The sequence below is a fragment of the Sorghum bicolor genome, chromosome 9 (genome assembly GCF_000003195.3).
Source record: "Sorghum bicolor cultivar BTx623 chromosome 9, Sorghum_bicolor_NCBIv3, whole genome shotgun sequence".
In the NCBI taxonomy this organism is placed as follows: Eukaryota; Viridiplantae; Streptophyta; class Magnoliopsida; order Poales; family Poaceae; genus Sorghum; species Sorghum bicolor.
The window spans coordinates 47,301,942-47,329,217 of NC_012878.2; the positions used below are offsets into that span (position 1 = coordinate 47,301,942).

The following is a 27,276-nucleotide window of genomic DNA, read 5'->3' on the forward strand; positions in this document are numbered from 1 at the left end:
GGTATTGGAAATGACTTGTAACAAAGGACTTTTTAACTATAGTAAAATTAATAGTTACTAAGTTCTGCAAGATCAAAGTGTATGGCATCCATCGAAATACATCTTTTGACACTAAATATGTGGTTCTCTTCTAATTTTACCACTACACACCTTATCTTGTCTATGGGCAAATGTGTTCATCTCTTTACGCTAAAAGCAAGAATATTAGTGAAGGTAACAATGACACTTGTGAAGTGCTTCAACTAGAGCATCCAACATTAGCGTAAAATAGAGGAACACAATTGTGTACAGAAATGTGTTGGTACAGATAGGATCCAATAAATAGGTGGTTCTCCTCTGATACACTGCACACCTTGTCCTTTTTCAGTGAGCAAGTATTGTCGACGAAAGCTAGTCGGCAGTCTACCTTGGGGTATACCCATGGTAGTAGTTTATCGGCAGACAGGTGCGCAAGCTACGAACTTGATGGTGACGCAAGACACAGACAAGGATTTTATTCACCTTCGGCCGCCGTGTGGGCGTAATACCTATGTCCTGCGTCTGATTGTATTGCTGTGTGTTGAATTCAATTGTTGTTGTTGTTGTTGTTGTTGTTGTTGTTGTTGTTGTTGTTGTTGTTGTTGTTGTTGTTGTGTTCCTCTAGGGGACCTCTGCCCCTTCTTATATATCCTGAAGAGACAGAGTTACAAGCAAAGTATCCTGTTTGGTACAATATCTTGTAGCCTTGCGGTGCACGCCGACCAGCATCGTGTGTCGCACGTCTTCTTCTTGTGGGCCGAGCCACCTCTGATGGTGCGGCCCATGTCAACCCATGAGGGTATAGGGGTTTATACCCCCCACATCTAGTCCCCGAGCACCGTGTATTGTGATGTAACACACCGTCTTGAGCTTCTTCGACAAGTGAGGCTTGACGTCTTCGATAAGCAGGAAAGTCGCCTGAACAGTTGCAACGGTATTTTAACCTACTCAAAAGACAATTGATCAAGACATTGAAGAAGCAGGTTGTTCAAAGAATGCATGGTGCTCTTAATAAAAAATATTTCTTTCCTGATGAAGTGTGCCTACTTTACTTTTCTTGAAAAGTATAAACTTTCAAAAAGCAAGCATATTCATCGTATGGTGAAGTGTGCCCACTTAGTCCCCAAGCCTAGTAGTAGGTGACGTAGGCACGTGGTTCTAGGGTCTAAAGAGAAAAAACCACATAGAAAATCTGATAGTGAAATGCATCGTACTGATGTAGTCCCCGAGCTTGCTGGAAGGCGAAGTATGAGCCTTGTAGCAAGGTTTGAAAAATTAAAGTCATCCCTCAGTTGTATATGAGTCCAATTCATATGTAACTGAGAAGAGCAGTCCCCAAGCTGTGGTCAGAGAGTAATCGAAGCAAGTCCTGAGCACAGCGCAGGGAGTGATTGATGAGTCCCCGAGCATGGTTGGAATGTAATCGTGTTCGGTGGTCAGCACAGTCCCCGAGCACGGTATAGAGACTGGTCGACCAGTCCCCGAGCATGGTTGGGAACAGAAACATGCTCAGTGGTTGGCATAGTCCCCGAGCACGGCATAGGGATGGTAGACAAGTCCCCGAGCGTGGTTCGGAACGTAAACATGCTCGGTGGTCAGCACAGTCTTCGAGCACAACATAGAGACTAGTCGACAAGTTCCCGAGCGTGGTTGGGAACGTAAACATGCTCGGTGGTCGGAGCAGTCCCCGAGCACAGCATAGGGAATAGTCGACAAGTCCCCGAGCGTAGCTTGTTGACTAGGACAAACTCCTGAAAAATATAATATAGAGAATATGTAGTACATGATGTATAAATAAACTCTAGATAAAAAATCAGCACTGAGATAAGTTTTAGATTTTTTTGTTATAAAATTAGCACGAGTAGTTAATTCATCCTAGAGCTTGTACCAGCTCTGGTTTAGCCAACAATGAGTATGAGGTGTGGAACCTAGGCACGTGTAGGATTACCAACCTCGCCAGAGAGCTACTGCCGACCACCCGGAATGCAGAGGGCGGATCTCATGCACGTGTAGGGAGGAGTCAGAGACAGTGCCGGCTCTGGAAAACTTGTGTAGGAGAAAAAACTAGTCGGCTAACCAAAAAGTTATTTTTGAAGAATAATAATGTTACAAATATTATGCCAAAAATAAATAAAATATTAGAAATATACTTATCTTTGGACGAAAGTCTGTTTGGTGGCGATAAAATTGTTTGGTCCTTAAGCTTTGTAATATGTTTTCATGAAGGTTGTTGCGGTTGTCGTAGCGCCGTTCTTCGCGGCGATCATTATTGCAACATGACAGATGGTCAGAGCAAACAGGTAAAACAACTTGGTCGATAGCCCGAATAGATCGATGTCGTCAATCTGCCTCCCTTTGTAGCAGGGAAGTAAGTAACGCGTTGTCGGCGTGGTCGTAGACGTTGCTAGAGTGGTCGGAGCCACAACCAGCGTGGTTGGAGCCGCGACCGATGTCAATGAAGAAGCAATCGGTGTAGATCGAACTGCGCCTCCTCCATGGTCATGACGGTGAAGCTGTTTAAGCCAGTGGTATGGTCGACGATGAACGTGATGCCGCCCACCATGGCCGCGGAGTTGGGGGTGATGGCCATCTTGTTCGTCTAGGAAACTGTACACACACCCCCTACCTGGCGCACCACTATCGACGAAAGCTAGTCGGCAGTCTACCTTGGGGTATACCCATGGTAGTAGTTTATCGGCAGACAGGTGCAGAAGCTACGAACTTGATGGTGACGCAAGACACAGACAAGGATTTTATCCAGGTTCGGCCGCCGTGTGGGCGTAATACCTACGTCCTGCGTCTGATTGTATTACTGCATGTTGAATTCAATTGTTGTTGTTGTTGTGTTCCTCTAGGGGACCTCTGCCCCTCCTTATATATCCTGAAGGGACAGAGTTACAAGCAAAATATCCTATTTGGTACAATATCTTGTAGCCTTGCGGTGCACGCCGACTAGCATCGTGTGCCGCATGTCTTCATCTTGTGGGCCGAGCCACCTCTGATGGTGCGGCCCATGTCAATCCATGAGGGTATAGAGGTTTATACCCCCACAAGTATGTTCTTATCTTGACCCCAAAGGTAAGAATGCAACAATATTTAACAACATAATTTTTGAAGTATTTCACCCTTCATTTCTAAAGTGTTTCAACTGGAGCATGCACCTTTAGTGTCAAATAGAGGAACACACTTGCATACAAAAAAGAGCAGGAGAGAGTGGAGGAGAGAGGGAGATAGGGAGAGAGATGGTTAAAATATGATATTATAAAGAGTGAACTAAATTATACTTTTTACAAATTCACTAGTTAGACTAAGTGTCCCTTGAGAGGTAAGTATGCATGACACAAAATCAAACATGTACTCAGCTATTTTCCTCCTTGGTCAAGTAAATATAGTCAATTAAAAATGTTTTAATATTCACTATCTAATGGGAGACTTGTTTGTGGGTACGCAGATGAGGAGGCACTCTTTCAAAAATGTGATCCATGTGAGTGCTTTAGGGATCAACATCAATTCTCTGGTGCATAAATTGAGGTGATCAAGTGAATATTTTTTCTTTTTATTGAATTATTATTATGTATGTGGCCCCTACACCTATATGGCACACAGATGGGAAGTGGGAGGTGAGACCACCTACGCTGATGTTGCGAGCACCGATGCCGCCTGAGCTAACACCCGACATCAACATATGGAGGGACACGATGGAACGACACAATTAGCTGCAATAAGTTGTTGTGCACTGTGATGCATGGTTCATGAAGATTTTTGGCTCAACTGCTTCATATATCATGGCTTAAGAATGGTATTTTATTACTTTGCTACTTCTTATGTGTCTTATTAATAATGTGTTTCACTTTAGCTATTATGTTATGTTATCAACACAATAATAGGCGGCAACAACATCTAGTCAGTGTTGAGGTTAAAGTCAGAACACAAAGCATTAAAATGAGGAACACACATGGAGAAGAGTAAGTGCAAGAATGATATGAAGAAAATATATATTAAATAAAGTAAAATATGTACTTTGTTGTTATGAAAGTGAGCCTAAATTAGGTGTAAACAACATTCATCATTCAAACTTTTTGCGTGGGTCCCCGCCACATTTAGCATTTATAAACTTCACCCTTTTTATTTGTGTTCATGTTCTTGACATGATCGGTAGACATACTACCAACGAAATTAGACTTGGCATATTGTTTGTTGAGAGTATCCACCTTTAATGTTAGACAGTCGAATGCACAAGAAGAAACAAAGGGTGAGAGGGTATCAAAAATGACTTGTAAGAAAGGACTTTTTGACTATAGTAATATTAATAGTTGGTAAGTTCTATAAGATCAAAGTGCATGGTATCCACCAAAATGCATCTTTTAACACAAAATATGTGATTCTCTTCTCATTCGAACACCGCACACCTTTTCTTGTCGGTGGGCAAGTGTGTTCTTCTCTTTATGGTAAAGACAAGAATACTAGCAAAGGTAACAACAACACTTGTGAAGTGCCTCAACCGGAGGATCCACCTTTAGCATCAAATAGTGGAACACAGTTGCATACAGAAATGTATAGGTGCGCCTGGGATCTAAATAGGTGGTTCTCTTCTCATTTGAACATTGCACACCTTGTCTTTTTTGTAGGGCGGGTGTGTTCATCTCTTGACGCTAAAGGTAAGAATACTACAATATTTAACAATATCATTTGTGAAGTGTTTGAACTGGAGCATCCACCTTTAGCATCAAAAATAGAGGAACACACTTGCATAATGAGAAGAGTCAAAGAGAGTGGTGGAGAGAGAGAGAGGATTAAAATATGATATTATGAAGAGTGAACTGAAATATGCTTTTTACAAATTCACTAGTTGGATTAAGTGTCCCGTAAGAGGAATGTTGCATGGCACAAAATCAAATGTGTACTCATGTGTAGCTATTTTCCTGCTTTGTCAAGTAAATGTAATCATTTAAAAAATGTTTTATTATTCAGTATCTAACGGGAGCCTTGTTTGTGGCTATGGAGATAAGGAGGTGTTCTTTCAAAAATGTGATCTAGGTGAGTGCTTGAGGGATCAACATTAATTCTCTAGCAATGAATTGAGGTGATGTAGTGAACAAGATGTTTTATTTTTATTATATTATTATTATATTATTATAGGTATGAGGCCCCTACACATATATGGTGGCATAGATAGGAGTTGGGAGGTGAAACCACCTGTGTTGAAGCTGCGAGCACTAGCACCGCCTAAGCTACCACTCGACATCAACATAGGGAGGGACAAGACGGAATGACACAAGTTGATGCAAGAAGTTGTTGTGCACTATTATGTATGACCAATGAAGATTTCTAGCTTTGCTACTTCATATATGATAGCTACAAAATGGTATTTTGTTACTTCACTACTTCATATATGTCTTATTAATAATGTGTTTCTCTTTAGCTATTATGTTGTGAACACTACAATAGGTGGCACTCACATCTAGAAAGTGTTTAGGTTACAGTCAGCACAACATGCATTCAAATGAGGAACACACATGGGGACGAGTAAGTGCGAGAATGATTTGAAGAAAAATATATATTAAGTAAAATAAAATATGTACTTTGTTTTTATGAAAATGTGCCTAAACTAGGGGTAATCAACATTTATCATTCAAAACTTATGGGTGGGTCCCTATCATGTTTAGCATTTATAAACTTCACCCTTTTTATTTGTGTTCATGCTCTCAACATGAACAATAGAAGTACTGGGAAGGAAACTAGACTTGTCATGTGTTTCATTGAGAGCATCCACGTTTAATGTTAGACAGTCAAATGCACATGAAGAAACAAAGGATGAGAGGGTAATGGAATTGACTTGTAAGAAAGGGATTTTTAACTATAGTAAAATTAATAGTTAGTAAGTTCTCTAAGATCAAAGTGTATGGTGTCCATAGAAATACATATTTCTACACTAAAATGTGGTTCTCTTCTCATTCAAACATTGCACACTTTGTCTTGTTGGTGGGCAAGTATGTTCATCTGTTTACGCTAAATGCAAGAATACTAGTGAAGGTAACGACACTTGTGAAGTGCTTCAGATGGAACCATTAGCTTCAAATAGAGGAACACAGTTGCATACAAAATTGTATGCAAGTGTGTTCTCTTCTCATTCCAACACTGCACACCTTGTCTTTTTCGATGCGCATGTGCGTTCATCTCTTGACACTAGAGATAAGAATACTACAATATTTAACAATATTATTTATGAAGTGTTTCAACTTTATTTGTGAAGTGCTTGAACTGGAGTATCTACCTTTAGCATTAAATAGAGAAACACACTTGCATACAGAGACGAGTCGGAGAGAGTGGTGGAGAGAGAGAGGATCGAAATACGATATTATGAAGATGAACTAAAATACACTTTTTTTTTACAAATTCACTAGTTGGACTAAGTGCCCTCTGAGAGGAAGTATGCATGGCACACAATCAATTATATACTTAAGTGTATCTATTTTCCTACTTTGTCAAGTAAATATAGTCATTTAACAAATATTTTAGTATTCACTCTTGTTTGTAGTTATGTAGATGAAGATGCATTCTTTCAAAAATGTGATCCAGATGAGTGCTTGTAGGACCAACATCAATTCTCTGGCACATGATTTGAGGTGATCAAATAAACATGATGTTTTATTTTTACTGTATTATCATTATATTATTATAGGTATATGGCCCCTACACCTATATGGTAGCACAAACGGGAGCTGGGAGGTGAAACCACCTACATTGCAGCCGCGAGCACCGGTGCTGCCTGAGCCTACACCCAATATCAACATATGAAGGGACACGATGGAACAACACAAGTAGCTGCAAGAAGTTGTTGTGCACTATAATGCATGGCTCATGAAGGTTTCTGGCTCCGCTGCTTCTTATATGAAAACAATAGAACCATATTTTATTACTGAGCTGCTTCATATATGTCTTATTAATAATGTGTTTCTATTTAGCTATTATGTTATGAACACAAAAATATAGGTGGTAACAACATCTAGTAAGCATCCAGGTTAAAGTCGGCGCACGAAGCATTAAAATGAGTAACACACATGGAGTAGAGTAAGTGTGAGAATGATATGAAGAATAATATCTATTAAATAAAATAAAATATGTACTTTGTTGTAATGAAAATGAGGCTAAATTAGGTGTAAACAACATTCACCATTCAAACCATGTGGGTGGATCCCCATCATGTTTAGCATTTATAAACTTCACCCCTTTTATTTGTGTTTGTGTTCTCAACATGAACGGTATAAATACTGCCAAAGGAACAATACTTGGCATGTGTTTCATTGAGAGCATCCACCTTTAATCTTTTATAGTTGAATGCACATGATGAAACCAAGTGTGAGATTATTGGAAATGGCTGTAAGAAACAACTTTTAAACTATAGTAAAATTAATAGTTAGTGAGTTCTACAAGATCGAAATGTATGGTGCCCATCAAAATGCATCTTTCAACACTAAATATGTGGTTCTATTCTCATTCAAACACTGCACACATTATTTTGTTAATGGGCAAGTGTGTTCTTCTATTTACGCTAAAGGCAAGAATACTGCGAAGGTAACGACAACTCTTCTAAAGTGCTTCAACTGGAGCATCCACCTTTAACGACAACACGACAAGGTTTTGGATGCCGGCCATGGCGTCGTTGTGGTGATGCTCGCCGTCGGCCGACCGCTCCCCCTTGAATGAATGTGAGCCGTCCTATCTCAAAGTAGTGGCTAGGATTAGAAGATACCCTTTGGATGAGATTTTTGTTAAAGAGTCCTTGAGATTTTGAAGAATAGAACCCGCAGTCCTTTAGGGTATCCAGAGAATGTGTAAACATATTTTGTGTCGGTTTAATTCAAAATACGTTTTCCAGTACACTATACCACAACCCAAACTAGTGTCCGACCAAGGGTCGCTAAAGATATGGAAATAGCGTTGGACGGTTGGTCGGTATAGCTTAGAGGCTTACGGTCCGACGCTATATTTTGGTTTGGCGTCCGACGGTTGGACGCTAGTTTTATTTAGGTTTACCGTTGGTCCGAAATATTGTGTATTGTTCAAAATGGAATTGGTGATTTTATGGCTCATTGATTGTATGTTTGATTGTATGATTAGTACTAATCTTGAGGTTAATGAATAATTGCGCTGTTATTTTCTATTATGGGTAGCGTCTGACAGTTGGACGCTATATATTACTAGCGTCTGACTAATGGTCGCTATAAGTTTCTAAAAGGCGTCGAACGGCTGGTCGCTATATCTTCAACTTACTGTCCAACGGTCGGTCGCTATAAGTATGGTCGGACGCTAAAACTTATAGCGACGCCACTTACGGGGACCGGCCAAGTTGGTCGGTATATGTTTATAGCGACCGTCCGTAGGTCGCTATACCGATTTATAGCGACCATCCGTAGGTCGCTGTAGATAGGCTGTGCTATAGTGGTAATTACAAGTTTGTCACTGATTTTGTATTGTTCATAAAATGTTGATTTTAACTTTGATTTGACCCGTTTAAATTGCGTTAGATTCTTATTCATGAGATCTATACGTTAGTAGCATTGTTTCTTCAGTTTGAAACTTTTTAATTTCTTGACACTATTTAATTTATTGCTTTTGTATAGTAAATCTTAGAAAATTCATAACTTCTCCGTTTTAGCTCTGATTTTCGTGATCGTAGAGATTCGTAGAATGTTTTTATAAACTATTAAATTTGTTTTGCTACTGTTGATGTACTGCTCTAATTATAGTTTTTATTTGCTTCATGTATGATTGCTCCGATTGCTTGTGTGTTGTTGATTGATGATCGAGTATAGACGGTGAGCAGTACATATTGGTGAGCAAGATCAATACTGTGACGATCAGGAGCATGTGGAAAGCTCAAGTATAACTTGAGACCATCTTCACTACAAATAGAACCCCCTTTTAGCAACATATATGTGTTTCTTGAAGTCCAAATAAGTGTTGGCAGAGTCTATACCAACGCATAAATATGCACTGCTAGAGGCGATGTTGCTAGGGGCTATAGCAACATATATTTATGCGTTGGTAACATCTACCGTAAAGCGTTGCAAGCTAGCAACAGAATTTTCCTAGTGTTTCCAACGTTTGTATGTGTTGCTGCCTACACTTCGGATGTTTCACTAATTTTTTTACTATATTATAAAATATTATTTTTGTGTACGTCGGTACATATAAATTTGATTGTCATGTATAACCGGCAAAATAATAAATGACAATGCAAACACATCATAAATGGCTCTTCCAAAGGCTATTTCATTAATAAATAATTGTACAATGGCCATACATGTTCTGCTACTATAATCAACTAAGTTTAAAATATCTAAAAATATAGTGTACAATTCATAAGGATTGTAAAAAAAACTGATTTTCCAATCATCACTCTCGAAGGCTTAATTATCAGAATCTTGCTACTTCCTTCTTCGCTTTTAATCTCCATCATTTCAGACATGCAAGAATTGATCATTTCCAACATCCTAGATCTAGTATATATGTATAAAAAGGTAATCAGAACAAGTCATTAAAACATTAAGCAATTGATGCTAATTTGCACATCAACATTCCCATGTCCAGTATGAAGAATCCTCGGCAAATAAGAATTTGCAATCCAGAGGCACAGCTAACAACCCTCTATAGTCATACTACAATATGCAAATATGTATAGAAGGAAATTCATTACATTTCAAGATAGTGCAAATAGATTCAGTGTGAAGAATTTGATTGGACACAACAATGAAAAGTCCATCTTACCATTTATGCATCAAGTTAGAGTTCATGGGCTGATTACCAAACGATAATTGCGAAGCTTATAGCAGCAGCAGGTCTTCAAACTATATATTTTCCATCAATACTGGACATTTGTGGTGTTTCAAAAGGAGCACCAACCTTTAGCGTCAAATAGAGGAACACACTTGCATACGGAAAAGAGTAGGTGAGAGTGAGGAAGAGGGAGGATTCTAATATGATATTATGAAGAGTGAACTAAAATATATGTTTTACAAATTGACTAGTTGGATTAATTGTCCCTTGATAGGAAGTATGCATGGCCAAATATCAAATTTGTCTAGGCGCTCCTCCATTGTAACAACCCGGATTTTTACGAAACCAAAAATACGAATTTTTTAAAATTTTTCTTGAATCTTGTGAAGCATATAGTTTTTAGGTCTAATTCGATCCTGACCCCCTAACAAATTGTAGCATACATGTAGATTTGTTTATAGGCGAGTGCCCCTGTTCGAGAGTCGTTTTGAGTTGGGTCTTGTTTAGGGTTTTGAGTTTCTTTTAGAGTGCACAAATCTGTAGCAAGTCTTCCCGAATTTTCGTTGAGCCTATCTCAAAAGCGAAGCGAATCCCTTCTCAACCTTCTCGTTGGAGTACGTCTCAAAATCCTTTCAAATCTCCTCTCGAATCCTTCTCATATCCCTCCAAATCCGTTTTAATATATATATATATATATATATATATATATATATATATTTGAATCTCCTTCAAATCCCCTTGCTCATAAATGGAGAAACCCCTTTTCCTTTTTGGGCCGAGCCTTTATCATTCTACTCCTCTTAGCCCAACCTGCCCAGCCCCATCTCCGCGGCCCAGCTACCTCCTCTTTGGCCCAACCATCCCAGAACCCCTTCCCCCTCCCCGCGTGGCCCACCTTGCCCCGGCCCAAGGCCTAGCCGCGAGCCTCCTCCTCCCCTGTGCCCAACCCTAGAGTGGGGAGCGCCTGCTCCCCAAGACAGCCGCCGCCACCACCCAGAGTGGCAGAGCCGCGCCCGCGCCCTCCTGCTCCCTGCCACGCGTGCCCGACTCCACGCCCTAGCCTCCGTGCCCTCTTGGATGTGCACCACGCGGACCCCCACTGCACGGAAGCCGAGGATCACCGTCTGCAGCGCCTAGCACCTCTAGAACCCTAGGCCATGGCGCGTATAAGAGCCCGAGCCGCCGCTCCCCTGCTCTTTTCCCCATGGCGCTACCACCCCCGCCTCCTGGGCAGAGCCGCGCGCCCCTGCACCCTCAGCGCCGCCGCTGCGACGCGCACACGCCTGAGCCTGTGCGCGCCTGCCCTCTCCCCTCGGCGTGCGCCCGCATCCACCGGCCTCGCCCTGATGCTGCCTGCCGATCCGCGGCCACGACCTCGCCGTTGTCCGCGACGCCGAGCCGAACCAGTAGCACGAGCTCCCTCCGGCTCGTGCACCGGAGCCGCCCACCACGCCGAGCCCCGACGCGTCCTCGTCCTCGCCCTGCGACGCCACCGTCACGACCGCGCCTCGTCCTCGGCACCGCCCCGCGCACCCTCCCTCTCCGTCGAGCTCCATCCGCGACGCCGAGCAGCAGCAGAACCGCGGCGACATCCTCGCCGTGGTCTGCCCTGAGCCCGGCCATCCCCGACGCCCCGGTCTGCCTCTGCGTCGAGCCGCGCCACCGAGCCGACCGCGGCTCCGAGCTCGCCGCGGTCACCACCCTGCCCGCGATCCCCGACGTCACGAGCTGCACCGACTGTCAAGCCGAGCGCCGACGTCGAGCCCCACCATCGCCGAGTAGGAGCTTCGCCAAGCACCGCCGCACTGAGCTGATCCAGAGCCGCGTCGCGATGTCTCCCTTGCCTTGCTGAACGTTGGTGTCGTGCTCTGCTCCGTGCGTCATCAGTCCGCGGTCACCATCGTGCAAACTGCCACCTCTGCCGCCGGTGAGCCTCGCCAACACCCAACTTTTTCACTTCCTGCGTTCACCTTGCTGAGACCGGCCTTCGTGCCGTGTTTTACCGCTGTCACAGGGAGTCCACGGACCTGCTGCGCCTTCCACAGTGCCGCAACACCGAGCTTGCCTCGTTGCCGACGAAGACCGCGCCTTTACCATTGCCGCAGCACCAACCGAACACGACAGATGCACCCCGGCCATTTGCAGCAAGCCGCGACCAAGCTGTAGAAGCCCGCTGCCATCCTCTGCACCAGCAAGGTCGAACCTTGAACTGTGTTGACGCCCTTCGTGACGTCGACAAAACCCTTGTCCTTCTTTCTTATACTTTTGTATACTGGTGATACTTGATCATAGTCATCTATGCATGTCATACATCTCTGATCTCGTTTAATACATGATCTGTCTCTATTATATCTCTGCCTGTGCCGTGCCTTCGTGTCGGTCTATTTATCTATCTATGAATCTCTCTAACTCGTGCTATGGGAAATGTGCTACTCCGAGTTGTCATCGTGTCCTTTGTGTTGTCTTTGGTCGAGTCGTGATTCTTTGTGTGTTTGTTCTTGTCATTGTGGACCGTGCCGTCGAGCCGGTTGAGAGAGTGACGTATTTGAATGTTGCGATCGCGAGTTCGTCTCGCCATGGTCGTAGTGCCAAGCATGTCCCTTCTCTCGTGTTGTCGTTGTTCTTTCTTTTGTTATTTGCCTGAGGACTGAGCCTTCGAGCCGGTCGGGGAAGTGGTAGTGCGCTTGACCATTTCGATCGTGGGTTCGTCCCACCATGATCGCGATGCCGAGTGTAACTCATTTCCCATGTTCAGTTGACTCTGTCGCGCTACGGTCGTTAGCTCTTGTTCTTGTCCCGCAGGCGTGGTCATCGTGGACTCGATGTCTTTATCGACGCGGTTCTTATCCGCACACTCGAGATCTAAGTGACCTAGTCTAGTGGGATACGAATTAGGGGACAACCTTCGTGGAATTGTCGGAGGCCAACTCGTTAGGTGGAGCTCATGGCCGCGAGTTGCCTCGCCATGGTCATCGGGCTTTACCTTGCTTCTCGCATGTTTATCTTATCCGTCTCATATGCTTATGCCACCTAGACCCGGGCATTACCCTAGTTTCCGCGGTGACAACCGCATCGCCTGGAACTAAAGGAATGACCTTGTGCAGAATTAGAAGCACCCAGGTTGTGAAGTGATATGAGTTGGTGTAGATCATGGGATCTTGTGTCCTCCCAACCTTTATCCGTTCCATGACGAATTGGTTGAGAGAGTGCGGTCCTATTCTCTCTCCTGTTATTAATCCCCGTCGATCCAGTAAGATGTGGATTTGATCCCCTTTTGCTTGTTTAATGTTTTGTTTCCAATTCCGTGATTCCCGTCGTCGCTATGGCAAGTGGATCAATGGGAAGTGAAACCCGTGTCTTTTCCCGCCTTTTTGGTTCTTTGTGTTTAAACTCTTGTATGCTTGTACCTATTCGAGCGTAGCATTTCCTTGGTTCTCGTGGTGACAACCGCACCGCTAAGAACCCTGGTGATGTCTTAGTGCATTCAATGTACCTAGGTCGTGGTACCCTACAAGTAGTTTGAGCACTCATGTTCTTTGTGTGTCACTCTTTCTAATTCCCCGTCTCTTACCATGGCGAGTGGATTGGAAGAAGTGGACCACTCCCATTTTCTTCTCTCTTCGTTCCACCCTCTCTTGGCTCTCGCCAACTACAATGGCGTATGGATTGAGAGAGATCGGAACTTCTCGTGCTCCTAGTCTTTTCGATTCCTGTCGATCTCTATAACACTTGGATCAAAAGACCGTAAGCTGTGGTGTTTGCTTACAATGAGTTAGAGTCTAAGCAATTTATTAAAGCCGTACAGGTTGACTCAGTCGACCCGGGAGGTACCGGCTAGGCTAAGACTCTGACTTGTACTTAGTGAACAGCCATTTCCGTTTCTTTTAGCCTAGGGATCGGACATCTGTCGAGAGGGCTAGGCTGTTTTCCTATCGGTGTTCTTTCAGTGTAGTTGTCCTTCAATGTTTTGTTGCCTCTTTTCACAGTCTTTCTAGGTCTAGTGGTTTGATTGTTTCGCCTTGTTTGTCGCTTTCGAGGTAGTTGCTTCGGTTAGCGTTGGTCGAATCGGAACCCGGTGGAGGAAGGACATGTAGATGAAAGGACTTTGGATAAGAACAACCACAAGTGCACTGAGGATCTTGGAAATGACATTCAACAGGTGCCACGTCCCACCCAACCTCATAGAATCCTATTAGACATGCAATAATGTAGATGCTAGTACTTTACTTTTATGCAAATGAACTGAGATAGGTTGCATGGTAGAAATGCTTGTGAGCCATTGCCTTGTCGCAACCTATAACCCTCGCACACCCGCTGTTAGGTTAGATGCTTGCATACTACTTGCTACTGCTTCTACTACGCATTGTATCTGTGATGTGATGCACTGTGGAGGATTGGATGTGAGTGGATAAGGCACGTGGTGCCGATAACTGGATAATGAGATGATAATGGATTTGGGGAGATCTTGGCGTGTGTCTTGGGTGTGTGGTGAGGGTTGAGTCGACCGAGCAGGATCTACGACGAGTCTTGGGACAAGTCTTGCCGGAGAACGCTACCTGGGCGTTCTCCACGAGAGTTACCTATGGCGGGTACATGTGACAGGGAGAGGTCCCGGAGTGGAGTGTCTTCGTGGGACGAAGCACCGGGATGGGAGGCGTTGTTTAGCACGGGGTAGCCGGATGTCTCGTCGAGCGGAGCATCGGTTGGCCCCTCATGAAGATGTCCTATTCGGTCACCCTAAGGACTGAGATGTTCTGAGAACCGGTTCGTAGGAAGCCTTGCACCCCACTCGCTCTTATAGGGAGGAGATGGATGTACGACCAGTTAGGGCGGTGCCACTACTACTAGGTTGTTGGTAGATAGTGTAGGGAGGTACGGGCATGAGGACCCACACCCTCCTAAGACAGTGTAGTGACCTTTGGGGGCTCGGTACTACGCCTCACAGTCTCAGCGTACCGGTGGTACTCCGGTATGGTCCCAGTTCTGAGTGGTAGGGTGGCATCGTACTTAGTTGGAAGGCAGCCCGGCATCAGCCTAGGTGGGGCGCACCGCCGATGATGGTGATCTTGTGGTTAGTGCAAACCTCTGCAGAGTTTCTAGTTGATCGATCGAAACATATGCCGTCTTTTCGGCTATGGACCTTTCCTATGTTTCCGCTTCACTTGACTAGAGAGAGGAGTCCCTTCTATCTTCCCCTGGGTTTGTGTTGGATCCGGCGTTGGCCGTTGAGGCAAGGCATGAGCGGGAGTCGTACTTCCCGCCTAGAGAGTGAGAGTGTGGTGAGATGTGTGTGATGGGATGGATGGATGGATGGACGTGTGGTTGAGATGGATTAAAACTTGATGAATTATTATTATTAAATACTGATGAACTTGCATAGGAAAAACTGCAGCCATATATATAGGCCTCTTGATCTACCCTTTGCATTCCACTCACCACAAAGCTTACGCAAAAGCATAGGGTGGGAGCCAGTGGCCAGTACAAATCGTACTGAAAATTGTTTAGCAGGTTTTGAACGTGGCCTATGACGATAACTACAGAGAATAGAAGGATTAGGTGGTCTCGTTCCTGCGCTCAAGTTTGGTTCAAAGATGAAGCCTACGCCCGCTGATAAACTACGCCGACTCTGATGATTGCCCGTGAAGGAGGAGCCTTCACCGCTGACGCGCTACATCAACTCTGATAAGACCCGTGTGTGTTTCCGCTAGAAAAATGATGTAATAGGCTTGTTGACCAAGAGTTGTAAAGTATATGTGATGTAATCTTGTTTTCACGATGTATGACTATGATAACAGCTGATATATGATAATGTGATGGCTCAATTTCTGAATTATCACATTATAATTCGAATCTGTGGATTTTTCCCTTTTTGGAAAAATCTAGGTCGTTTCATCTATGTTCCTTTGGGTGTGCCCCTGTGCTAGGCGGAGGGGTACCACCTAGATTGGGATAGGTGGTACCTTATGTGTTACCAGCCCAATGACAATAAAAGGCATCCAACTCCCACCTAAGGCACAGATGCATGCGGGTGACTATGACATTGGAAGTAGTGGTGGAGGAAGGTACATTGGCTGGAGGTTCCTAGCTAGGGTGGAGGAGTGTCGAGCGGGGTTAGGCGAAGGGGAGAGAGATACATGATAGGAACCGCCAACAGTGATGGTTGAGCGAAGATAGAGACCTAGTGTAGCACATAGTTGATCTAGGTATATAAGGTGTTAGTGGAGTGGGAGAATATCTAAACTGGGCTATTTGATAGAACTTTGTATGTGTTATATGCTAAAGCCTAGACTCGCCTAGTTGCACCTATAGGATCTAAATAGGTGGTTCTCTTCTCATTCCAACACTACACACCTTGTCCTTTTCGATGGGCAAGTGTGTTCGTCTCTTGACGCTAAAGGTATGAATACTACCAAATGCAACAGCAACATTTGTGAAGTGTTTCAATGGGGGCACCCACCTTTGGCGTCAAATAGAGGAACACACTTGCATACGGAAAAGAGTAGCCGAGAGTGGGAGAGAGGGTGGATTCTAATATGACATTATGAAGAGTGAACTAAAATATATGTTTACAAATGGACTAGTTAGACTAAGTGTCCCTTGATAGGAAGTATGCATGGCCAAAAAACAATTGTGTCCTAGTCTGAGTATTAAATAAGGTGCTCTTCAAGGTTCATCTAGGCATGCCTCTGCGCTAGGTAGATGGGTGCCACCTAGATTGCGATAGGCGGTACCCTATGTGTTACCAACCCAATGACAATAAAAGGTGTCCAAATCCACCTATGGCATGGATGCATGCGGGTGACTATGACATTGGCGGCAGCGGTGGTGGTGGAAGGTACATTTGTTGGAGGTTGCTTGTCGGGGTGGAGGAGTGTCGAGCAGGGTCGGGCGAAGGGGTGAGAGATACATGATAGGAGTCGCCGACAGTGGTGGTTCAGCCAAAATAGAGACCTTGTGCAGCACAGAGTTGACCTAGGTATATAAGGTGTTAGTGGAGTGGGAGAACATCTGAGTTGTGTTGTTTGATGGGACTTTTATGTGTTTATATGCTAAAGCCTAGACTCGCCTAGTTGCACCTATAGGATCTAAATAGGTGGTTCTCTTCATATTCCAACACTGCACACCTTGTCATTTTCGGTGGGCGAGTGTGTTCGTCTCTTGACGCTAAAGGTAAGAATACTACAAAATGTAACAACAACATTTTTGAAGTGTTTCATTAGGAGCATCCACCTTTAGCATCAAATAGAGGAACACACTTGCATACGGAAAAGAGTAGGTGAGACTATGGGAGAGAGGATTAAATTATGATATTATTAGGAGTGAATTTTACAAATTGACTTGTTGGACTTAGTGCCCCTTGGGACAAAGTATGCATGGCCAAAAATCAAACATCTCCTAGTACTAGTGTTCAACAAGGTGCTCTTTCATTCTTGCCTAGGCATGCCTCTGCACTAAGCGGATGGTAGAGCGTAGCATGGGATAGGTGGTACCCTCTGTGATGCCTGCCCGAGGGCAACAGAAGGCGCTCAAATCTATCTTAGGCATGAACGAATTGGGGTTAACTTTGGTATTAGTGGTGGTGGTGGAGGGAGGGACAGTGGGCGGAGGTAGACAGTAGGGGTGGAGGAGCGTCAAGCTAAGTGAGCGATAGCGATCGATATGGGATAAATATCTAGTAGAGCATAGAGGAGACATAAGTATATAAGGTGTTAGTGGGGTTGGAGCACATAATACAATGGCTTTGGGTTGTTTTATGTGCCTTTGTGTGTATTTCATATTGTAAAGCGAAGGCTCAAGTAGGTGTGCCTAGGATCTAAATAGGTGGTTCTCTTCTCATTCCAACACTGCGCACCGTGTCCTTTTCGGTGGCGAAGTGTGTTCTTCTCTTGACTCTAAAGGTAAGAATACTACCAAATGCAACAAGAACATTTGTGGTGTTTCAAAAGGAGCACCAACCTTTAGCGTCAAATAGAGGAACACACTTGCATACGGAAAAGAGTAGGTGAGAGAGAGGAAGAGGGAGGATTCTAATATGATATTATGAAGAGTGAACTAAAATATATGTTTTACAAATTGACTAGTTGGATTAATTGTCCCTTGATAGGAAGTATGCATGGCCAAATATCAAATTTGTCTTAGTATGAGTATTAAGTAAGGCGCTCCTCCATGTTCCTTTGGGTGTTCCCCTGTGCTAGGCGGAGGGGTACCACCTAGATTGGGATAGGTGGTACCTTATGTGTTACCAGCCCAATGACAATAAAAGGCATCCAAGTCCCACCTAAGGCACGGATGCATGCGGGTGACTATGACATTGGAAGTAGTGGTGGAGGAAGGTACATTGGCTGGAGGTTCCTAGCTAGGGTGGAGGAGTGTCGAGCGGGGTTAGGCGAAGGGGAGAGAGATACATGATAGGAACCGCCAACAGTGATGGTTGAGCGAAGATAGAGACCTAGTGTAGCACATAGTTGACCTAGGTATATAAGGTGTTAGTGGAGTGGGAGAATATCTAAACTGGGCTATTTGATAGAACTTTGTATGTGTTATATGCTAAAGCCTAGACTCGCCTAGTTGCACCTATAGGATCTAAATAGGTGGTTCTCTTCTCATTCCAACACTACACACCTTGTCCTTTTCGATGGGCAAGTGTGTTCGTCTCTTGACGCTAAAGGTACAAATACTACCAAATGCAACAGCAACATTTGTGAAGTGTTTCAATGGGGGCACCCACCTTTAGCGTCAAATAGAGGAACACACTTGCATACGGAAAAGAGTAGGCGAGAGTGGGAGAGAAGGTGGATTCTAATATGAGATTATGAAGAGTGAACTAAAATATATGTTTACAAATGGACTAGTTAGACTAAGTGTCCCTTGATAGGAAGTATGCATGGCCAAAAAACAAGTGTGTCCTAGTATGAGTATTAAATAAGGTGCTCTTCAAGGTTCATCTAGGCATGCCTCTGTGCTAGGTAGACGGGTGCCACCTAGATTGCGATAGGCGGTACCCTATGTGTTACCAACCCAATGACAATAAAAGGTGTCCAAATCCACCTATGGCATGGATGCATGCCAGTGACTATGACATTGGCGGCAGCAGTGGTGGTGGAAGGTACATTAGTTGGAGGTTGCTTGTCGGGGTGGAGGAGTGTCGAGCAGGGTCGGGCGAAGGGGAGAGAGATACATGATAGGAATCACTGACAGTGGTGGTTCAGCCAAAATAGAGACCTTTTGCAGCACAGAGTTGACCTAGGTATATAAGGTGTTAGTGGAGTGGGAGAACATCTGAGTTGGGTTGTTTGATTGGACTTTTTATGTGTTTATATGCTAAAGCCTAGACTCGCCTAGTTGCACCTATAGGATCTAAATAGGTGGTTCTTTTCATATTCCAACACTGCACACCTTGTCATTTTCGGTGGGCGAGTGTGTTCCTCTCTTGACGCTAAAGGTAAGAATACTACAAAATGTAACAACAACATTTTTGAAGTGTTTCATTAGGAGCATCCACCTTTAGCATCAAATAGAGGAACACACTTGCATACGGAAAAGAGTAGGTGAGACTATGGGAGAGAGGATTAAATTATGATATTATTAAGAGTGAATTTTACAAATTGACTTGTTGGACTTAGTGCCCCTTGGGACAAAGTATGCATGGCCAAAAATCAAACATCTCCTAGTACTAGTGTTCAACAAGGTGCTCTTTCATTCTTGCCTAGGCATGCCTCTGCACTAAGCGGATGGTAGAGCGTAGCTTGGGATAGGTGGTACCCTCTGCGATGCCTGCCCGAGGGCAACAGAAGGCGCTCAAATCTATCCAAGGCATGAACGAATTGGGGTTAACTTTGGTATTAGTGGTGGTGGTGGAGGGAGGGACAGTGGGCGGAGGTAGACAGTAGGGGTGGAGGAGCGTCAAGCTAAGTGAGCGATAGCGATCGATATGGGATAAATATCTAGTAGAGCATAGAGGAGACATAAGTATATAAGGTGTTAGTGGGGTTGGAGAACATAATACAATGGCTTTGGGTTGTTTGATGAGCCTTTGTGTGTATTTCATATTGTAAAGCGAAGGCTCAGGTAGGTGTGCCTAGGATCTAAATAGGTGGTTCTCTTCTCATTCGAACACTGCGCACCTTGTCCTTTTCGGTGGGCAAGTGTGTTCGTCTCTTGACGCTAAAGGTAAGAATACTACCAAATGCAACAAGGACATTTGTGGTGTTTCAAAAGGAGCACCAACCTTTAGCATCTAATAGAGGAACACACTTGCATACGGAAAAGAGTAGGTGAGAGTGAGGAAGAGGGAGGATTCTAATATGATATTATGAAGAGTGAACTAAAATATATGTTTTACAAATTGACTAGTTGGATTAATTGTCCCTTGATAGGAAGTATGCATGGCCAAATATCAAATTTGTCTTAGTATGAGTATTAAGTAAGGCGCTCCTCCATGTTCCTTTGGGTGTGCCCCTGTGCTAGGTGGAGGGATACCACCTAGATTGGGATAGGTGGTACCTTATGTGTTACCAGCCCAATGACAATAAAAGGCATCCAAGTCCCACCTAAGGCACGGATGCATGCGGGTGACTATGACATTGGAAGTAGTGGTGGAGGAAGGTACATTGGCTGGAGGTTCCTAGCTAGGGTGGAGGAGTGTCGAGCGGGGTTAGGCGAAGGGGAGAGAGATACATGATAGGAACCACCAACAGTGATGGTTGAGCGAAGATAGAGAGATAGTGTAGCACATAGTTGACCTAGGTATATATGGTGTTAGTGGAGTGGGAGAATATCTAAACTGGGCTGTTTGATAGAACTTTGTATGTGTTATATGCTAAAGCCTAGACTCGCCTAGTTGCACCTATAGGATCTAAATATGTGGTTCTCTTCTTGTTCCAACACTACACACCTTGTCGTTTTCGATGGGCAAGTGTGTTCGTCTCTTGACGCTAAAGGTACGAATACTACCAAATGCAACAGCAACATTTGTGAAGTGTTTCAATGGGGGCACCCACCTTTAGCGTCAAATAGAGGAACACACTTGCATACGGAAAAGAGTAGGCGAGAGTAGTGGAGAGAGAAGATTAAATATGATATTATGAAGATTGAACTAAAATATACCTTTTTACAAATAGACTAGCTAGACTAACTATCCCTTTAGAGTAAGTATGCATGGCAAAAAATCAAACATGTCCTAATACAAGTGTTGAACAAGGCGGTCTTTCATGCTTGTCTAGGTATGCCTCTGCGCTAGGTAGAGGGGTGCCACCTAACTTTATATAGGCGATACCCTATGTGATGCCAGCTTGAGGGGGATATGATAGAAGGCGCGCAAATCCACCTAAGGCATAGACGCATTGGGGTGACTATGACAATGGTTATGCTGGTGGAGGAAGGTACATTGAGTGGAGGTTTCCAGTGTGGTTGGCGGCGTGTGAGGAAGAGTCAGGCAGTGGAGAGAGATAGATATGGGAAAGAACCACTAGTGGCGGTGGTGGTGGTCGAGATGGGATAGAGATCCAATAGTGCACATATAAGACCTAAGTGTCCCCTTGAGAGTAAGTATGCATGGACAAAAATCAAACATATCCTAGTAGGATTGCTCAATAGGGCACTCTTTCATGCTTGTCTACGCGTGCCTCTGTACTAGGTGGAGGGGTACCCTGTGCGATGCCAGCCCGACAACAATAGAAGGCATGCAAATCCATCTAAGGCACGGATGCATTGGGGTGACTATGTTGGCTTTGGTGGTGGAGGAAGGGAGATTGAGCGGAGGTTGCCAGTGGGGGTGGAAGAGCGTCGAGCAGAGTAGGTCAGTGGGGAGAGAGAGATAGGGACATGAACCACCGGTGGTGGTGGTTGAGACGGGATACAGATCTAGTAGAGCACAAAGGGGACCTAAATATATCATGTGTTAGTGCGGTGGAAGCACATCAAACTTGGGCTTTGGGCTGATTGATGGGCCTTTGTATGTGTTTGTTGGGAATATGCCCTAGAGGTAATCATAGAGATGATGATATTACGATTGTTTCCATCACATATATTATGAGTTCAATGAATATCCATTATAGACAAACTTGTATCGATTGATGATTATGTGAATTGTTTGTGAAACTCTTTTACTTGTATTGTTATTCTAAAGTTGTCTCAGATTAGAGTTCATGTGAGGACACACATGAATATTAGATTAGCACATGTATTAGTTGATGACTATGTTTCACAAGTCATAGACATAGAGATGTCAAACTAATAATGTGGGCACATGTATGACATGAGGCTAGACTGACCTAACCTGAGATGTTCTTATTGTCTCTTTATGTGTCATGTATATTATGTCCTTAGACCTGAGATTATTGTATGTTCTCAAGATGTGAAACGACCTACTTAGGGACTATTAAACGCTACTCCATAATAGGATAGTTATAAAGGTGGTCTTTGGGTTTGTCAGGAAACATGTTGTGAGACATAGATAATCAAGATGGAATTTGCCCCTCTCTATGTGAGAGAGATATCACTAGATCACTCAAGTGATTGGATCAACAAATGCATGGTCGTGCTTGGATTAAGTGTTAACCCACGAGTTGGACCAAATATCGTGTGGCAAGGGAATAACATGTATGTGTTTGTAGTGGTACATAAGTTGTAAGTGGGGTGTGAGCACATCAGACTTGGGCTTTGTGTTGTTTGATGGGCCTTGGCTTGTGTTTATATGCTAAAGTCTAGGCTCACCTAGGTGCGCCTAAGACCTAAATAGGTGGTTCTCTTCTCATTTAAACATTGCACACCTTGTTGTTTTCAGTGCATGAGTGTGTTTGTCTCTTTACGCTAAAGGTAGGAATACTACCAAATGTAACAACAACATTTGTGAAGTGTTTCAACTAGAGCATCCACCTTTTGCATTAAATAGAGGGATATTGCATACAGAAAAGATTAGGTGATTATGGGGGAGAGAGGATTAAATATGATATTATGAATAGTGAACTAAAATATACTTTTTACAAATTGATTAGCTGGACAAAGTGTCCATTGAGAGGAAGTGTGCATGGCTAAAAATCAAATGTGTCCTAGTTTCTAGTGTTCAAAAATGCGCTCTTCTGTGCTCATTTGGCATGCCTCTATGCTGAGCAGAGGGGTACCACCTAGTGGGGGATAGGCGGTACCCTATGTGATGCTAGCCCATCGGTGATAGATGGTGCACAAATCCACCTAAGGCACTAATGCATGAGGGTGACTATATGACATTGGCAGTTGTAGTGGGGGAAACAACATTGGGTGAATGGGGCTAGTTGGGTTCGAGGAGCATTGAGTAGAGTCAAGCGGCGCTACTATTGGAGATTTGAGGGAGCAAGAGAGAGATACAGGATAGGAATCAGGGGCTATGATGGTCGAGACAGGAAGAGCAAAAACTAGTTTATGACTAGAAGAGCAAACAAAATATGTTGCTTGTGGTGACCTACTATGTTATGCATCTCCTACTCCAAACACTACTTCCCAATCTACAAAAACTATTCAAAGGACATGTTGCTGGCAATGGATCGCAATGGACACCTTATGTGATTGGGATGGAGTTACCTTGTGAAAGGGATCATGAGATGATGATCAAGTTGTTGATGCACTCACACCCAACCATATCACCAACAATGGAGATGATAGTGAAATGCTAGCTCAGGGCTTGCTCATTATACCTTGTTGTTCCTACTGCTTGGAGCTAGAGTAGGAGATGCCCATTGCTTTTCATGCTCTTGGAGCATGAGCTTCTACACCTTTTCCTTGGCAATCTTGTGCAACTCCTTTAGCTTGAACACATTGTTCGGGGTGCCATATACAAGGGCATCTACTTAGCAAAATGCCATGACCTCCTCTGCTCCCACACGCTCCACTATATTGCCCTCCTTGAGCATGATAGAAGTGCACAATGGTACACCCTTGTACCTGTAGAACCTTAGCGTGGCCTTGGGAAGTTTGGAGGAAGGTGAGAGTAGCAATGGGTTTGAGACCCTCATCTCAACACCAAAAATTCTCAAACCCAACCAAATAAATACATTCTATGTGTTCATCCAAACTGACCCACACCATTTGACTTGTGAGCACATATTCTAGGAAATTAGATTGGCCCAAAATTTAAACCCAACCATGAAATTTGGGTTTGGCCCAAACCATTAGTAGGTTTATCTATGCTAGCAACAGTAGCTAGTGCTAGCCCTCATTTGCCCCTAGAGGGGTAGGAGAGATGTTGACATTACGTGTGGTCCCTACATGTTGGTCCACATCAATGAACAGTCAGCATGTCACATTGCCACGTTAGTGCAAGGATCCATTTGGACTTAGACACCTGAGCTAAGTTTAGGGACATGAGAATGACACTTTCTAAGTTGGGGAACTTGATGGCACCTTGAGACAAGTTGAGGGACCCAAATATGGCATTTCCTTAGTTAGATTATTAGAATGACACCACTTGCCAAGTTTGTTCATGAATTTTACACAATATTTCTTATGCATGGCTCCAACTTGATAAAAAACATAATTAGGTGACATGGGATGCTATATGACATGATTAAAAGCATTAGATTTGGGTAAAACCATCAACTTTGTATAATGTAGAGAATTAACAATATAGTTGTGGCAAATTATTCCATAGCCTTACTTGCCCCATCAAATTGCCCTTTGTGGCATACAACTTAACCATAGCACATTGCACAATAATAGGAGTCTACGGGTGTGTTTGGTTCGTTTCCTAGACTAGCCTGGCTAGCAAAACCAAGACAAGTTAGCTCAAGCCAACTTTAGCCAATGCAAGCAACACATGTTTGGTTGCCTGTACCATCTAAGCGTGGCTAGAAATCCATGTGTTTGGTTGCTTGGTTTGCTTTGTACCATCTAAGCCTGGCTAGAATCACCTCTTCATTGAAATGGTAAGTTTACCTGTGCCGACATTTCATCTAACACCTCGGAGCATGTCCGCCCTTCTACACCCTGGAGCGTGTCTGTCCGCCATGGCCGCGTATCCTCACTTCATCACTGAATGCAAAGTTCGTCGTCAATATGCTCGAAGCCATGACCTCCACCCGCACGGGGCCACCGCGCTGCCATCAATGCTCCGCTGCAGGAGGAAGTGGAGGTGTGGAGTCGAAGTGAGTTCGTCACTCTCCAAGGCGTCGAGTGGAAGCGGAGCCGGAGTAGTGGCCGGGAAGAGCGGCGGCCGCGTGGCCCGCTAGAGACCCACGGCCATGGCTCCTGGTCCGACCACACGAGGAGGAAGGGGAAGGTCCGACCGTGTGAGGAGGACAACCAGCAGGTTGCCATGGTGCGGCGCCGTGCAGGTCGCCATGGCACGGCTCGAGGATGAGGCCGCAAGTGCGCGCTGGTGTACGTCTCCGTCCGCAAGCCCGCCATCAACACCTCCCTGCGCCGGCTTGGTGTCGAGTGCCTCAGCAAGATCCGCCTCGAGTGGATCCATGCCTTGAGTAGGCGATGGCGGAGGAGGAGTCATGGCATGAAGGAGGCAGGGAAGATCGATTTGGCGATGGGGAGGCACGATTCGACGGTGGAGAGGAGAGAGCAAGGCTCGCTACCAGTTAGGTGGAGAGGAGGACAAGCAGGATCCACGACTATGGCGGAGAGGGGGTGAGCGGACCAACCAGAGGGGGCGCGGGAGGCTGGGACAAGCCTGGCTCCGCGGGGATGGCTGAATAGGCCATTCCCAGCAAGCCAGAAAGTTGGGCTTCTGCAAGCCTGGCTAAAAGGCCAACCAGGCAACCAAACAGGCCTAACCTGTATTGTGGAAGCCTAGCTAGGGGGTTATGTAGGGAACCAAATAGACTCTACAAAACATAATAGAATTTGTTACATTGTCTTGATGATTATTGTTTGAATGCCTTGACCTAGACCAATAGATTACTCCTTTATTCACTGCCTCCTTAGTTCATTATCTCCTCGGTGTTGTGGTTCACTTTTCCTCAGCTCCACTCAGTATGGCACACTACTCTGCACATGCATTGCAAGGAATGTTTTTGTGGACACCACCACAAAGGCGATAATTTGCTTTAGTGATCACCTATGCGTGAGGAAGTGAGACATTCATGGCATATTGTAATGCTTGATCTATTTGTGCATCTTACCCTTAACCATGCTTGACTCGATCACCATGAATACCAAAAGTGGGCATTAATGCCATGCAGCCACCAAAATGTCTAGGGGTAGGCGTACCTAACATCGGAGCGCATGTGACAGAGCTCCACAACAATTATGTCAAGAAAAAGGTGGCATGAGAATGGATTAATCGTAACACAACAAATTGTTACAACAATGCACGAAGCCATCATAGATACATCAAAATGACTAAGCATTGTGCCATAGTAGTTCTAGTCAAAATTGCTTGTAGAAGTCAACGACACACCCAACTATGTGTTCAATGTATTTTGTATGTATTGGCCCCTAAAACCACACAACATAAGGTAGTGGCATGGTTGAAATGGCTAGGAAAAATACAAACTCTCCATAACTATTTGCAACAAACATGGTAGCTTTGTGGATGTGTTCTCAACCCACCCCACCTGCATCACTATAAAAATGGTACCATAAGAAGAATTATTCCAAATAATCTAAAGTAATTTCTTTGCAAACTATAAGATAGGTAGACACATTACCATAGTCCAAATTTCTGAGTGATGGGCTCCTACTTCTTTTCCTCTAGCATTGTCCTACCCAATGTTGTCAACATCAAGATCATGGGCATCTTGAGCCACGCAAGGGACCTTGAGGTGGCGGTGCTTCTCCTCGATGAGGTATGCTTGGTCTATGAGGCACACCAAGAGTCAGATTTTTCCTATGTTTTCTTCAATCATTGGGCCTGGTTCTCATGTTTGGATCACACTCACAACATTATTGATCTCCTCATCGAAGAACCATAGACTAGAATTGCTAGGACCCTAGCAAAGCGCTCTCATGCTTACCACATTGGGATCAGGCATCTAGGCTATTGCAATTTTTGAGTGAGAAGGATTCCCCCCACCTCAATTGTTGCTTGCTAGTGGTCATGGTCATTGAACATGGTGACGCTAATGAGCCATGTCTTATACTTTTCCGCATAGGGCCTCTATGACCATCCTTTGGCTCATGGTGACAATCCTTATACCCTAGTTCACCCTTAGTTGGGACCTTGTTCGACCACCTACTACCATGTGGCAGTCTCTACAGGGATGTTTGACCATGGACTAGGCTCAATGTTCCATGCATCACTGTTGTTCTATGACTATTTGGGGGATATGTCTAACATTGATGGATTAATGGCTACCACCACTTTGTAAACATCTTATTTCCCCATATTTCTAGTCAAGCTACTTGGGAGGCACCCTAGGAGACCTTTTTCTCCTATGTTGTGGAGATATGCCATTGTCACTCGCACCACAATATTGATTCTCTTGCTGTTATAGATACTATAGCAACACCTCCAATCCTACCCCATACATGGTCCCATATGCAGAATTGGCCCAT

General features: G+C 44.3%; 1 protein-coding gene across 14 annotated transcripts in view; it reads right to left on the minus strand.

The window, feature by feature from the left end:
• Nucleotides 1–27,276, minus strand: part of LOC8077951 — a 53,887-nt gene that overhangs the window by 17,024 nt on the left and 9,587 nt on the right. For 3 of the 14 annotated variants that reach the window (XR_002447488.1, XR_002447486.1, XM_021447348.1), the window contains one exon: nucleotides 9,271–9,521. The exons of 4 other annotated variants lie outside the window; for them this stretch is intronic. Coding sequence is in view for 3 of the 10 variants with exons in the window: in XM_021447348.1 (XP_021303023.1) it covers nucleotides 9,516–9,521 (6 nt within the window). In the remaining 7 variants the exon portion in view is untranslated. 7 more of the 14 variants (XR_002447487.1, XR_002447493.1, XR_002447490.1 and 4 more) reach the window with 6 other exon arrangements.